Below are 15,705 nucleotides of genomic sequence, written 5' to 3' on the forward strand. Positions count from 1 at the left end.
GAAGAGGGTTCAGAAGAACCCATCTAGAGTGTGGTCAGGGAGAGACTTCTTGTCAGTTGTTATAAATATCAAATGAGATATTGCCCTGAAAATGTTTGAAGAAATATAACACATCAATATCAGTTGACACCTTAATTCATACAACCAATCCTATCCCTTCCCCTCCTTCAAAATGCTTATTGAAATTCTTCCCTACAACTGTGTTCCAACTACTAAACATCCTGCCATTTGGTGATAACACCTATTCTATGTACTATGTGCTAGGTACTTTACCTACATCATAATATTTCCTTCAAACAGAAAAGTTAGGTACTTGACCAAGGTCACACGGCCAATGAGTGGCAGAGCCAAGAATCATACACAACTCCAGTGATTGTTACCCAGTTCCACTAAACAAGAAACTCCTTACATCTTTCAAACCGTTCAATTAAAAAGAAAATCTATATATTCTTAACACACTGGACATGTTCATTGCTCACAAGATTTTTTTGTAAGAATCTTATCATGCATGTGAGCTCTCATTCATTCCAACAAGATTCTGAGATATTAAACGGCAAGGGTCAAGCTGTGCACCTTCTAGTTTATGAAGTATTTCTTCAGCACCGCTATGTATCGTAGCACCATATTTAAGCCATTGTCCTGAGAGAACTAGGGAACGGGCTACAGAATAGTAAATGCTAACTGTACAGTCCAGGAAAGAGATCAACAACGAGTCAGGACAGTTGGGGAAGGTTTCAGGGAAGATTAGAATTGAGCTCCATCTTGAGGATCAGCAGGATATTGGCCCTGAGAAAGAAAAGAAGGGCACTCCAGGGCAGAAGGTGGGAAGCAAGAGTAATAGAAGCTCATATATATCTTTCAAAATCAGTATATACATCGTCACAGAGCTTGAGTGACCGACAATTGTGCATCCGCTGATATTACCGTAAAAGGAAGCTGTCTTGGAAGTTTAAGTGTCTGAAGTAGAAGCTGGTCGAGGAGCGGCGTACTGTGACTCACCAGCGATCCTGACGCCTCTGGCGCCCCTTAGCGGGACTCTACAGTCCCACTACCTCAAACCACAATTTAGATGCATAAGCATTAGCCTCTCTATAATGTTTCGCCAAACTCTATGATCAGTAGGGGGCGGGACGCGCACCTACCCGCCGCGCACGCGCGAAGCCCTTCTTTCCGCACAAAGACTGTGGGAGAAGGGGTCGGCGCAAGCGCTTTGAGCCTCTCAGAAAATAGGGTCATCATCACGCCTCCTGGCGCAGGGAGGGCAGAGAGACGCAGGCGCTTGAGAAGGCGCGGGACTTATTTCACGCTAGGGGTGGCGATGACGTAATGACAGAGGAGGAGGTAGTCAAGGAACGGAAGCCGGGAGGGAAGTAGGGCGGAAGGGGAACAGGGCCGGGGTTGTGTTCGGAGCCTTGGCGGGGCTGGGGTTCCGATGTGGTCCCCGGAGCGGGAGGCCGAGGCCCCAGCCGGGGGAGACCCGGCGGGCCTACTGCCCCCCGAGTGGGAGGAGGATGAGGAGCGCATGTCCTTTCTGTTCTCCGCCTTCAAAAGGAGTCGCGAGGTGAACAGCACCGACTGGGACAGCAAGATGGGCTTCTGGGCTCCGTTGGTGCTGAGCCACAGCCGCCGCCAGGGGGTGGTGCGCCTGCGTCTGCGGGACTTGCAGGAGGCCTTTCAGCGCAAGGGCAGTGTCCCGCTGGGGCTGGCCACCGTGCTGCAGGACCTACTACGGTGAGGGCGGGCCCGGGCAAGGGGGCGGGGGTGGCTCCCTGAGGGTACCGCGCCCATGCCGGGGTCTGGCCCGCAGAAGCAGGTCTGTGTGTGTTCAGTGGGCGAAGGAGGACGAGAAGGAGGCTGTGTTAGGGGTGTGGAGGGAGAGAGAGACGGGCATCTGGCAAATTGGGGGTCCAGGATAGTGCGATTAGATTAGATCCAGACGGTGGGAGGAGAAACCTACCTGGCAGAAGTGACAATGACTTGTCTGGAGTGGAATCCCGTTGTGTAGTTATTTTGTAGGGGCTTCCAAATTTGAATTACCCTGGACAGAAGGTCTATGAGATAGGATTTACTGAACTAAGGAAGGCAGGACTAAGAAGGCAGTCGTGGGGAAGAGGTCTGTGGGGGATCTTGCCAGCAGCCCCCAGCACAGGTCATGTGTCTGGCCTGTCTTGGCTTGTCCTTGGCACGGGCTGTTTGAAGCAGAGGACATAAAGGAGGTTGAGGGCTTCACCGAGTACCTTGTTGCTCTGAGAAGGGCCTGTAGGTGCTACCTGTGCGACAGGTGCAGGGTTTGGGAGATACCTGAGGCGATAGCATGGATATCTAAGGTACCTCACTTAATAGTATGCAGATACTTTGCATATCATCCCGTTTCATCTGACCTCCTCAGCAGTCCTGCAGGCGAGATGATAGAATTATCCTCAGCAGACAGAACAGGAGACTGAGACTGAGGTCGAGCGATTTACTCAGGTTTATACAGCTAGTTCGATGAAATGCCAGGACTGGACCCTTACTCTCCTGATTCTAAATCATTTGCACATCACATGGTACATATACTGAGAGCAGCCTGGCGAGCGTAGTACCTCCTTCAATGAATGAAGAAGAAAGTCAGTTTTGATGTTGCTTTGAGTTTTTGCACTTCCTGATTTATCTCCCCGGTACCTTTCCATTGGCTGACATTGGCGGGACGAGCCGTTTCTGAAACTTCTTTTTTCTGAGAAAGCGTACTGTGCAAAGTTTGAGTTCCTGCCTGAAGCAGGATACGGAGGAGAACATAGCTTAAGTTGGTGAGGGACAAGAACAGTCTGGACTTCTTTATTGCTGTAGGACCTGTCCCTGCCTCTTCCCATCCAGAGACCTTTAAGACCTTGATATCTTCTCTCCCGGCTACTGGCACTCTGCTGACGTTTCCTGGTGCTTGATGGGGTCTGGCATCCAGAGAATTTTTGAGGAAGATAACTCTCCATGGAAGCAGCATAACATAGTAATTAACAGCTTTGCTTGAGGGCCAAGCGTTCTGGGCTCACACCCTGGCTGTACCACTTGCTAAATTATGTACCCCTCTATTTAAAGCTTCAGTTTGACCAAGTATAAGATGGTGATGATATCTGTGGTTAGGTTTCTTATGAGGATTTGAAATCCTATTCCTTATGTAGCCCGTTAGCATAGTGATTGGCCCATGGTAAGGGCTCAGTAAATGTAGCTGCTTATTACCAGTACCATAGAATGCTTAGGTCGTATCTCCACCCTAGCTCAGGAATAGCAGAAAACCTTTTCTCTGAACATCTTTGTGTATTTCCTCATGTCTTGCATTGACAGTAATCCATTACTGTTACTGTCATTTTATCATATTGAACTTCATTTGTAAACGAAGGTCTCAACATAGGCCTCATAGCCTGCTGTGCCTCTGCAGCCTTAGTGGAGCACTTGCCCTTTGGAGCCAAATTATAGTTCAGAGTTGGCCTCTCTCACCTCGGTCCCTCCATTTTCTCATGAACTAAAATGCCAAGGATGACATCCATCTCACAGAGTCGTCAATGGTGCTGACAGCTGGAGCAGAAACAATGCTGCTCATAATAGCTGGCACGGAGTAGGTACCTGATAATGGTATTTATGATGGTGATGATCAGATTTCTCTCTCGGGGGAAGAGGGTAGGTGGGGACTGGAACGGGACATTGCATCAAGCCTACTACGTGTCCTTTTCTTTCTTTGCCTGCAGCCGGGGGGAGCTGCAGCGGGAGTCAGACTTCATGGCCAGTGTAGACAGCAGCTGGATCTCCTGGGGGGTTGGAGTCTTCCTGCTGAAGCCCCTCAAGTGGACTCTTTCCAACATGCTAGGGGACAATAAGGTTCCTGCTGAAGAGGTGCTCGTGGCTGTGGAGCTGCTGAAGGTGGGTGCTCAGAAGGGAGAGGTGATGACCGGATCCTCCACGTGCCTGTGTCTGTCCTTAGAAAAAGAGCATATCTTTTTTTACATGATGACAGAGTTGATAACTGACCTTTTGTAGCATTATTTAGTTGTTAGTTGGACTTGTGCATTTCAAGGGTGATACTCTGTCTAGGAATTGTCCATAACATACGGTTGATTATTTTCTGTATGCGTAGAAATTAGTGATAAGCTGAAGTGTAGAAAATTCTTTGCCTTCTGTAGTTTACTGGCAAGAGTTTCTCAGGATTCCTGAGGACGTTGTGACTTCAGCTTTGCCTTCCCTTAAATCAGCAAACCAAGTTCAGATTTCCTCTTCTGTGACTACACCCTTTCCCCTTCCAGCTTACCGATGGCCTTAGTGATGATCACTGAAGAGGCCACCAGGCCTGTGGTCCCTTCATGCCCTCTTGGTCGGTCAGCTTCCTCCTGGCCTGTCTTCCCTAGCCAGCCTACAGCACGCACCCAGCTTCTTGCGGCTCCCCCGGTCCACCCCAGAGACACCAGCACTTGCACTGCCTTAGACCAACCCCACAGTCTGCCATCCCTGCCAGACAGAATCACGCTGTCACCAAGACTGGGGTCCCCTTCACAGTCCCCAGCTCCAGGAGGGCCCTCACAGCCACTCTTCAGCCCAGTTTACTAGTCCTTTCCCAGCCCGCACTCACGTGCCTTCCATTCTCCCCTTCTGCGACTCTGCTGACAGTTCATTGAGAAGGTAGGATCTCCTGTCAGGCCTTCAGCTTTCTGTCCTACATCCAGTTTACGGTCTTCTGAGCCTTTCTTTCTCCCTAAGCTCAGAGGATGAAGTGTCCATCCTCTCTTCCACGTGTGCTCTTGAGTCTGTCCCTACCCTGCTGTCCCCTTGTCCCATTAGCTAGCCTCTTGATCTGTACATTCTGTCTCCTATCTCCCTCTTCTTCCCCAGCCTCGAAACCTGCTCAGGTTTTTCCGATCACAGAATGACTCCTGTGTGGGACCCGGCCGCTGCCTAGTTAGTGCTCTGTCTCTCTCCTTCTTGACCAAGCTTTGTTGTCACCACTTCCTCACCTTCCACACGCTCTTTAATGCAGTGCACACCACTCCACCGAAACCGACTGAACACTGGGTAGCAGAAGTATGCTGTAGACAGACAGTACTTACTTTTTTTTTTCTTTAATGTTTATTTATTTTGGGGAGACAGAGTGCAAGCGGGGGAGGGGCAGAGAGAGAGGGAGACACAGAATCCGAAGCCAGGTCCAGGCCCCGAGCTGTCAGCACAGAGCCCGACGCGGGGCATGAACTCAGGAACCGTGAGATCATGATCTCGGCCAAAGTAGGACGCCCAACCAACTGAACCATGCAGGCGCCCCGACAGCACTTACTTTTGAAACTCACAGACCAAGCCCAACCTCGGGACCCTTGCATAGTCCCGGAGGCTTCCACACAGCTGGGGCTAGCTCTCCATCTTCATCCCTTACCCCAAGAGAGGCTCTGATTTCTTGTCACCTTGACAGACTCCCAACCCTCTCTGCCTCAGACTGAGGTGGGGATCTCCAGAATTTGCCACCTCTCCTTGTCTCTCACCATTGGACCGAGCAGCATGCTTCAAAGGAAGGGCTCTTCCTCCTTTCCCACCCACATGGTTATCCTCCCACCTAGCGCCCTGACCTCCAGGACTTAGCCAAGGCCACGCAGAAACCACAGGATGGTTTGCGTGGTTCTGGGCCAAGCTCCATTCCTCTTTGCAGGCTCTTACCTCAAGTGTTTTCCAACTGGAGTAAAGGGAGGTAGACCCATTTACCCCCACAGATGTGGTTTAGGATTCATAGTCTTTTGAGAGCAAAGGCAGAAAAGGGGGCAGGAATGGAATAAATAACCTAGATCTTCCAAGAACCAACAGTACTTTTTAACCACAGTGCCGTTTAATCTTACTTAAGTAGAAAAATAAATCTAACTCCGCACCAACCTGGTTCTGTTAAGTCTATGCCCAGTTTACATCACTAAATAGAGCACTCAACACTTAAGCTCATTCCGTGACATATATGGTAACTTCACTGTCTTTTCCTGGGGTGGAATCTTGTGTTAATGTGTGAAACTGAAGGGTCTTAGTTGGATATTTTTTTTAAAACAAAGTCTACTTCTGAGGTAAATTGATTTTTCCCAAGTCTGGCCACAGAAAGCCAGTAACTTTTTATTTGATTTGATAAAAATAACCAAAAAGTAAAAATTGCCCATAAGTTTTGCTATTTAAAATAATTATGCAAGGAAATGAATGTTTCCTTTCTGTTCATCCCATTTCTGTCTCTTTGGGTACATTCCTTTCTGTTCATGTGGGCACACACATGGGTGTGTTTGTGTGTTCACATATTTTCTTACTGATCCTGTCTCACACTGTTACTTTCTCTCTTTTTAAAAAATTTTTTTAACATTTATGTATTTTTGAGGGAGAGAGAGAGAGACAGAGTGTGAGCAGGGGAGGGGCAGAGAGAGAGGGAGACACAAAATCTGAAGCAGGCTCCAGGATCTGAGCTGTCAGTACAGAGCCCAGTGTGGGGCTTGAACCCATGAATAATGAGATCATGACCTGAGCCAAAGTCGGACACTTAACCTATGGAGCCACCCAGGCGCCCCCACACCATTACTTTCTGTTTTATTTTGTTGTTAGCATTTAATGCTTTCTAAAAATGTTATTTACTTGTTTACTTGTTTATAATCTGTCTCTCCTACCAGATAGGAGATGTTCCATTGGCCCTGGAACTCTGGGAACGGTGCCTGCTACATAGTAGAGAGTCAATAAACATATGTTGAATAAATAAATGAACATGCCCATACGTACAAAAATATGTATGCACATACGCTCCATTTTTTTCCAGAAATAGAATCTTACTTTATTTATTGGTCTGCAGCCTGCCTTTTTTTTTTTCTTTACACTTATTAGTATAAGTATCTTTCCCTATATAATATAGATGTACTTCATTCCTTTGGATGGCTGCATAAAAATCTATAGAAGTGCCACAATTTATGCAATAGTTATGTCCACACAGATGGACATTTAAGTTATTCTAATTTCTCTGTTACAAAAAAAAAATACTTTGACAGCCTTGTGTGTACATCTATGTGCAGTACTTCCATTTTTATTTTTATGGATTAATTTCTAGAAATGCTTATGCACAGAAATTGCCAAATTACTTTTCAAAAGTTTGTGCTAATTCACACTTTGATTCAAGTGTTCAGTGTCCCCACATCCTTGCCAGCACTGGATAACATGAGTCTTTTACATTTTGCTGGTACGACAAATAAAAATGATATTTCCTAGTTCGGATTTGAGCATCGTTTCCCCTATCTGCTGGCCATTTATGTATCTCCTGTGCATTGCCTATTTATATCCTTTGCCTGTTTTTTATTGGATTGTTTGTCTTTTATATTTATAGGAGTTTTTTTATGTATTAGGAGTAGATATAATATAGTTAGCATTAAGGATGTAAACATTGTTTTCCAGTCTCTTGTTTGCTTTTCGTTTTTATTTATGATGTCTTTTACCATATAGAAGTTTCCATATTTCTATAGTCACATCTCTAAAATTTTCCTTTATGGTTGCTGAATTTCTGGTCTTGCTTACAAAGTCATCCTCTACTTCAAGGTTAATTAGATTAAAAAAAATTTTTTAATGTTTATTTATTTTTGAAGAAGAGAGAGACAGAGAGTGAGCAGGGTAGGAGTAGAGAGATAGGGAGACACAGAATCCAAGCAGGCTCCAGGCTCTGAGCTGTCAGCACAGAGCCTGATACGGGACTTGAACTCACAAACCATGAGATCATGACCTGAGCTGAAGTCGGACAGTCAACCAACTGAGCCACCCAGGCACCCCAAGGTTAAACTTCCTCAATTTAAATTTCAGTAATTTGGCATTTGTTTTTGTGTATCTGGTGAGGAAAAACTATTTTCTTCCAAGTGGATAGCCAGTTTTAACCTTTATTAATGTTGTTTACTGTTAATCTGTTGGTTGGATACCACACTGTTCTTACTACATAGCTTTATAGTAAGCATTATTATTTGACAGGGCAGGTAAACCAAATGAAAACTTTAGTTTCTATCTTATTAGACTCTTCTGCTGCCTTTGACACTATGGACTACTCGCTTGTTAAAATTTTCCATTTCTTTGATTTTGTTGTCATTACACTATGGGTTCTTGGTGGTGCTCTGGGTAGCTCTTATGAGTTCCTTCATCTCTTAAACATTGGTCTTCGTTCAGCTTATTACTTTGCTTTCTGAATTTCCTTGGGTAACTCATTTACACTTGGGATTTTAATTACCTTCTATATGCTTGAGGACCTTCAGAGTCCTTTCATATATGTTCTGTTCTGGTGTCTCCCTTGAGCTTCAGATTTGTACCCAATTATCTGCTGTATGTATCTTCTTGAATGTACCTCAAGCATCCAAAAAAACGTGTCCAAAATGGAATGTTTTGTCTTTCCTGTAAAATATGCTTTTCCTTCTGTGTTCTTGCTATTAGTTAGTTAATAGCATCACATCCACCTTGTTACTCATGCCAGAGCCCAGGAGTCATCCCAGACTCGTCTTTCTCCTTCCACCCCATGCCCAGGTACCATGGACTGCTTGTTTTATCTTCTGAATTCTTCTTGAACCCATCCCTTCTCTGTCCCTACTGGCATTGCCCTGTTCAGTCTCTCCTAGTCTCTTGCATAAATGGTCTCTCTGCCTCTAAGCCTACTTCCTATAACCCACCCTGTCCCACTTGTCAGCTAGATCTGTTACTCCAGCCTTGGTATTTCCCTTCCATGACTACCCACCATCTGCAGATAAAGGACAGCAAAGAATCTGCTGCACCTTCTGTAAGAGAGAAGTGCTTCTGCTCTCTCTCCCCTTCCTGTCCCCTCGCATAAACACCTTATTGACTCATACTCTATGCCATTGTTCATGACTGTCCCTCTTCCTAAGATGCTCTTCCCACCTACCTCACCTAGGGACTTACTCACCCTTCAGAATTCTGCTCAACAACCATTTTCTCCCCCAAGCAATCTCTGAACTCCTGGGTATTCCTTCCCTACATTTCATAGCACTTTGTGCCTAATTCAGTAAATATTGTTTGCAGAGGACTGAGAGTAATTTCCATGTAGGAGGAACACGGTGGCATTGTTTCTTGAAACTTCTATTTCTTAGGCTATTCACAAAAACCCTGTCCTACCTGGTTGTCACATACTTCTCTCTTGAGACGCATTATAGACTCAGTAATGCTCTTGTTTGTAGTGTCAGAAGTTGGCATAAAAATGGAAAGACCAGCATTGGAAGGGACTACAGATGCCATCTCATCCACCTTCTTCAGTTTGTGAGAGGGATGCTGAGGACCCGTGAGACTGCAGGGCCAGATAGGCAGGGCCTAAAACCAAGCCTCAGGTCTCGGTCATGGCCGCGCCAGCACACCACACTTCCTCCTCCTTCCCCTGCCTCTCGGGAGACACAGAAACATAAAGTCCCAAATGGATGTGCAAGGACAGAGATATCATGTACCTCGTTTCATCCATATACACCAAATTTCCTCCAGGGTTTAAAAAACACAAATCCTTTTTCCTTTTCCAAAGCTGCTACTTCAGGGAGGGCAGGACCAGCGCTCCCTGCTCTTGTCCTGCACGATCATGGTTTGGAAACATGGGGTCGGGACTCTCTGGGCTCCATGAGGAGTGGCCAGGCCCATAAGCACATTCGCCTTCCCTGCAGGAGAAGGCCGAGGAGGTGTATCGTCTGTATCAGAACTCCCCTCTCTCCTCCCACCCTGTGGTGGCCCTGTCCGAGCTGAGCACCCTGTGTGCAGGCTCCTGCCCGGATGAGAGGACCTTCTACTTGGTGTTGCTGCAGCTGCAGAAAGAGAAGAGAGTCACGGTTCTCGAGCAGAATGGGGAAAAGGTATGGAAGTCCAGTTGTTCATCCAGTGACTCCCCAATGGCTTATTAAGTGTATACTGACATGCCCACCAGCATTCCTGCCTGGGACTTCTCAGCATTCGTGGTAGGGGCCCTAGTAATTTGTCCCTGTCCCTCAGATTGTGAAGTTTGCCCGAGGGCCACATGCCAAGGTCTCTCCTGTCAACGACGTAGATGTTGGGGTATACCAGCTGATGCAGAGTGAACAGCTGCTCTCACGCAAAGTGGAGTCCTTATCCCAGGAAGCAGAGAGGTAACTACCCCTGATCTGAGCACCCTCCGACCCCCACCCCTGGCTGGCCCTCAGAGCCAGCAAAGCATTGGTGTCTGTGGGCTCTTTTTTTTTTTTTTTTTTTTTTTGAGAAAGGTTATTTATTATTTTTTTTACTAATTACAAAGTGCTAACTGCTCAATGCAGCAATTGTGCAAAATAGAATATCATAAAAGAGAAAAAATGAATTTTTATTCTTCCCCCAGAGATTACATCTGTTAGCATTATGTTTATGTACTTCCATGCTGGTATCCACTTAACCAGTGTTCGTTGAGCCAGGCCTTAACTTAGGGACTTGGAAATACAGTAGTGAACAAGACAGGTCTCTGCCTTCCAGGGTCTTTCTGAGGGATTCCTGCTCTTCCCCTTGGATGGCCATACAAGGCATCCCTGCTAAAGGCACATGAACACTTCTCCAAAAAGTAGGCTATATGGACATTGAATTAAAATGCTGTCTCCTTCTTACAGCAGGAGAAACCCAACATTATGGGACAACCAGGGACTGTGTCCAAGGTCATTGTTGGTATTAGGATTTGATTCCTTATCTCCTGGCTTCCGAAATGGGAATCTGTTGTTAAGGTGTCTGGTTGGCACATTCTCTCTCCCCGTGGGCTGAAACAGCCTATCCTTAGTCAGTTTGCCTTTCTTGCACGCATATGTTCAAGTTTATGTCTCAGCTTGCTGCAGGAGTGTGCCAGTGGGCTGTTGGGCATTATTTTTCTAGCCTTTGGGTGGAATGGATTTGATTTTCAGATTTGAAACTACCTTACCTAAGTGGGGCTCTTAGGGACTTTTCAGGACACTACCACCCCCATCCTATGCCATGGTCATCTTGATCTGTCCCCTGTGTTTCATAGGTGTAAAGAAGAAGCCCGCCGGGCATGCCGAGCAGGAAAGAAACAACTGGTGAGTTTTCTCTTTTCCCCTCCAGCTGTGTACCTGTGCCCCGGGCTGGCAGTGGGAGGTGGTGTCCCAGCGGTTCAGAGCGGAGCTTGGGTCTCGGGGGGAGGAGTCTGCAGGTGGTCTGGGTACCACAGCTTGTTTTACAAGTGAGAGAGGAGGAGGCCTGAGATGGTCTTATCATGTGGGAAAGCCTTCCTCTGGCCCTCTGGCCTGCCTAACTGACCCTGACCAAGTCTCCATGCTCCTACCTCCCCCGTCCAGGCACTGAGATCTCTCAAGGCCAAGCAACGGACAGAGAAGCGCATTGAAGCCCTTCATGCCAAGCTAGACACCGTTCAAGGCATCCTGGACCGGATCTATGCCTCCCAAACAGATCAGATGGTAGTCACTGCCCCTCTGCTCCAGTACCTGGGTGGTCTCTCCGGGATACGTTCCTCATTCCCTCCACTGTGGCTTTGATGTTTGGAGGAGGCCTGGGTTTTTTCAAGATATGGTTGGGATTTTGCTTCTCCTGTTGGAAAGTTTTGGCCTCGGTGAACATGGGAGGAATCAAGTGTGGATGTTTAAAACAAACAAACCCCCAAATTATCTTTTGGAGATTCAACACTATTGTATGTATTTTGCCCATTGTTCTTCATTTGCACTGATAACTTTGCTTTCTGTTTAGGTTTTCAATGCCTATCAGGCCGGGGTAGGAGCGCTAAAACTCTCCATGAAGGATGTCACAGTGGAGAAGGCAGAGAGCCTTGTGGATCAGATCCAAGAGGTACAGGAAGGGGCCAGGGAGGAAAATCACAGGAGGAAGTAACTGAGGGCAGGTGTGACTTTGCTATACTTCATCCTTTCCCAAACTTGACTCTTTACCTTGTGAATTTGAGGAAGATTTTTTGATTCTCAGATGGGGCAGCATTACTTGGTAACCCTGAACATTGAGACCAAAAGACAGACCTTCGAGATGCCGCTCAGTGTTCAAGGCCTTACGCTTTTCTCTTACAGCTGTGTGACACCCAGGATGAAGTTTCTCAGACTCTGGCGGGTGGGGTGACCAATGGCTTAGGTGAGTTGACATGACAGTTCTTTTCTTTCTTCCTTCCTAAGAGGCCTTCACTTGTTTGCGCTGTGATAGTTTTGATCACAGATCCACTTTTCCTGGTGCAGGCAGCACTCTCCTCTCTCTGGGGCTCCTTCGTGGCAGTAGTTAGAAGGAACTGTCATCCCCCTTGGTAGGCTATACTGTTGACCCCTCTGGACTGCAGTAATCTTGACTCATTAGACTTTCTGAATGGAAGATCCTTCTTCAAGGGCAAGGGAAAGCAGGGTCAGTTCTGTGGTGTTAGCAAAATATACCCTCTAGGTGACTTAGCTCTGTGTGTGGGAAGAATATTTGCTTGAAGGCACCCTCTTCCTCTTAACTCACAGGCTTTTTTTTGACCTACAAGGAGGCCTGGATGTTTTTGCAAAGCTGAGCTTAGTTTTGCCTTTACTCAATCCTTGACTCATCCTCCCTTGGCTTTATGTGTTCTCATGTCATCTTTTCTTTGCAGATTTTGACAGTGAGGAACTGGAGAAGGAATTGGACATCCTTCTTCAGGATACCACCAAAGAACATTTTGATCTGCCTGAAAACCCCCCTGAGACATTTTATACCAACAGTGTGCCTAACCCTAGGATCTCGGACGCTGAACTTGAAGCCGAACTTGAGAAACTGTCCTTATCAGAGGGAGGTAGGGAACTGTATTCCCAGGATTGCTGGTGGGCACAGGGCCCTCTGGCTGACGGTAGCCAGGCACGGGGTTGGTGAGTCGCAACCCAATTGCTCAATTTGCCAGGGTGCCAAACCCCATAAGGGAGTTGTGGGCTCATTATTTATATTAAGACTCAATCCTTTAAACACTGGGATGCTTTCACCTTAAAGATCCACCTGGCAGAGTATTCAGTCATTTCTTCTCCTTGCAGGTTTGGTCCCAAGCAGTAAATCTCCAAAAAGGCAATTGGAACCGACTCTCTAAAGCCATTCTAGGACCCTCAAGTGAAGGACCCTCATGTAAAAGAGAGACCAGGCTTGTGTGTGTGTACATAGTTATTTAAATGAGAAACTCTCAGAATTTGTTGGGAAGAGGAGGAAGGAAAACTACTCTGATTTATCTGGATGCTACCGCTTACTACAGGACAGATTGTAATTGCTGGAAGCGTGCTCCCAAGGCGTGCTCCCAGCTGGTGTCATGGACCTGCCTTCTCATCTTTATAGTGCCACAATTTATACAGTTCTGTGTTTGACCTGTCGTCTCTCATAGCCTGCAGTTCTTGCCATTGGCTCCGTTAGGTTTGTCTTCACCCACCAGCTTTGTTCCAGCCAATGAAGGTGAAAGAGTTGCAGCCTTGCCAAATCAAAATCAGTCCCTTCTCCCCGCCCCACTGTTTTCTCGAGGACTCTGTAAGGTTGGGTAAACAACGTGTTCCAGTCTCCCTCTGGTTTCCTTGGTATTGAGAAGAATGAGAATCTAATAGCTGCCACTTGGTGGAGAAACATACAGTGTGAAAGGTTGTTGTCCTGTGGGGTCACTGGCCAAATTCTCCAGGTGTTCAGAGAAAGAGGTCACCCCTGAGTGTCAGAATCATGACAGCTGGAGAGGGGGCTTGTGTAGTTGGTGGATGCTGCTGCCTCTTCCATCTTACGCAGAAGATCTGCTGACTGGAGAGTTATTCTTAGTCTTTTGAACTTGAGGGGGAGAAGCCCAGGTGACCGTAGGGCCCCAGGTGTCCAAACTCCATATGTTCTTTTAATGAGGCATAATCTTTGCCTTGCCCCCATCCTGGAGTAACTTCCACATAACTTACATGTGTGTGTCAGAACAAACCACACAACCACACGCCTCCCCTTCTTGAGCCTGGCACACAACCATGGGTTCTTGGTTTGAACTTCAGAAGCATTTCACTTTGTAGCCCACTGCTCAGGGCAGGGGATCTGAGCCAGGATGTGCAATAGAAACAGAAGATTGTGGTCTTCCGCCATGTCTGCTGTGTGCTTCCCCGGTCCTGCGCTATACCTGTCCTGCCTCCTGAAGTCCTGTCTTCCTACTTCCTTTGATGCATTGGGGAGGATGGTGCAGGGGGGCAGACAGGAAGGTCTGAATGTTCTGGCAACGGGGAGGAGAAAGGAGGACAGCCACGCTGCCACTCTGCTGCCACAGTACAAGTATTTCTGCCTGGAGCCCTTTGCCCTGTCCCTCCTCCCTGAGGTGCTGTAGAGCCAAGGGAATTTGCTCCAGGCCAGGGGCATGAATTCCTGTTCAGCATTTTCTCTCCTACTTGACCTTGGTAAACTGAAATGTTGGGGGTGAAGAGAAACAATCACTATTTTTTCTTTTTTATCTGGTAAATAATTAAAAGAAAAAATCCGAGTGCTTGTCCTTGTCTCTTTTTACATCGTATGACGTTTCTTGTGCTGTCACGCCTCCCTGCTCCCACTTCCAGCAGACGCACACGCTGCAGGCTGCAGGAGAATGTGCAGTAGCTGCCGTGTGAGCACCAAGTTGCCATAAGCTGGGCAGGAGGCCCGGCCGCTCTCACACGGATGCCCTTCTGGGGAAGAGGCATTGTTTGAATGGCCTGGGTTCAGGGCCTGTGCCATCATGTTAGCCATTATTTTCCATTGCCTGTTCTCTTCTAATGGCCCGATTCCTCTGCCTGTGTGATCGTACCATACTTTAGCCCTGTACCTGTTACGTGCCTGGTGTTTGCCACGGCCCTGGGGGACACAGGCTTTGAGGCCGAGTGCAGAGCTAGGAACAGGCTAGAAGGTCTACCACAGCACTGGGTTCACAGCTGTGGGTGAGTCAACACACCCAGAGCAGAAACGGCTTGGACAGAGAACACGGTAAAGATAAGGCCAAGTTCTCTGAGGGAGGCATGTCGTAGGGAACCGCCGGTCAAACTGAGTGAGCTGGACTCTGTGCCACTCGTCTTACCTGGTCTCATGTTACTCTTTCCCTCTCATGGGCCTGAGCTGCTGTGCTGGCAGAAATGACAAGATGTTGAGTCTGGGTTGGTTCAGAGTAAAAACAAGGAGCCACGGGCTGGCGGTGGCTGTGTTTCCACACGAGGTCCCTGTGGGGGCCCAAGTCTTGCATCAAGATTCTCTTGGAGGAATGGGCTTGGTTTATTAAGGGAACTGGTGAGTTTTCTTATATGTGGAGCTATGTCCGACCCAGATGAATCAGGCCAGACACCGCCCTGTTGAAAGTGGAGTACCCTTCAGGGTACAGATAAAGGGCTGAGGAAGTTCTCAGAATAAATTCTCCAAGTGGGTGGACTCAGGGACGGCTTCATTGAAGAGGGGACATTCAAGCTTTCATTTCCCTTGGATTTTTCTTGGGCGTTCAAAATCTTGTAAAGCAACCTAGGAGTGCTGAAACATCTACCCGTCATTCCGCTGAGATCAAGTTCAGAGAGAAAATATGAACCAGGTAGTGACTGGTCTGACAGAATTAGGAAACCTGGTTCCGGTTCTTGCCTCAGCCACAAACTAGTTGTATGGCTTTGGACACACGAGCCTCTCATTTCCCATCTGTAGGATAGAGCAGACAGACCAGATGGCTCCTGAAATTCTGATTGTCTCAGTCTCCCTGTGTGTGGTCTGCTTCTCCTTTCTCCTGCACACCTGCTGCCTGGTGACAGGAGTCTG

The 15,705-nt window shown here is 47.3% G+C and overlaps 1 protein-coding gene across 1 annotated transcript; it reads left to right on the top strand.

Annotated features, from left to right (window-relative positions):
- Positions 1–1,398: 1,398 nt before the first annotated feature.
- CHMP7 (charged multivesicular body protein 7) lies at positions 1,399–14,422 on the top strand. Its single transcript, XM_047091567.1, has 10 exons — positions 1,399–1,731; positions 3,720–3,891; positions 9,645–9,830; positions 9,967–10,100; positions 10,976–11,024; positions 11,283–11,402; positions 11,689–11,787; positions 12,018–12,078; positions 12,566–12,745; positions 12,978–14,422. The coding sequence occupies exons 1-10, from the start codon at positions 1,433–1,435 to the stop codon at positions 13,028–13,030; spliced, it is 1,353 nt and encodes a 450-aa protein (XP_046947523.1). The 5' UTR covers positions 1,399–1,432; the 3' UTR covers positions 13,031–14,422.
- The last annotated feature ends 1,283 nt before the right edge of the window (positions 14,423–15,705 follow it).

This window comes from Lynx rufus, unplaced genomic scaffold, assembly GCF_022079265.1.
Source record: "Lynx rufus isolate CCGP_SWC_20201006 ecotype Redwood Valley unplaced genomic scaffold, mLynRuf1.p SCAF_3, whole genome shotgun sequence".
NCBI lineage: Eukaryota > Metazoa > Chordata > Mammalia > Carnivora > Felidae > Lynx > Lynx rufus.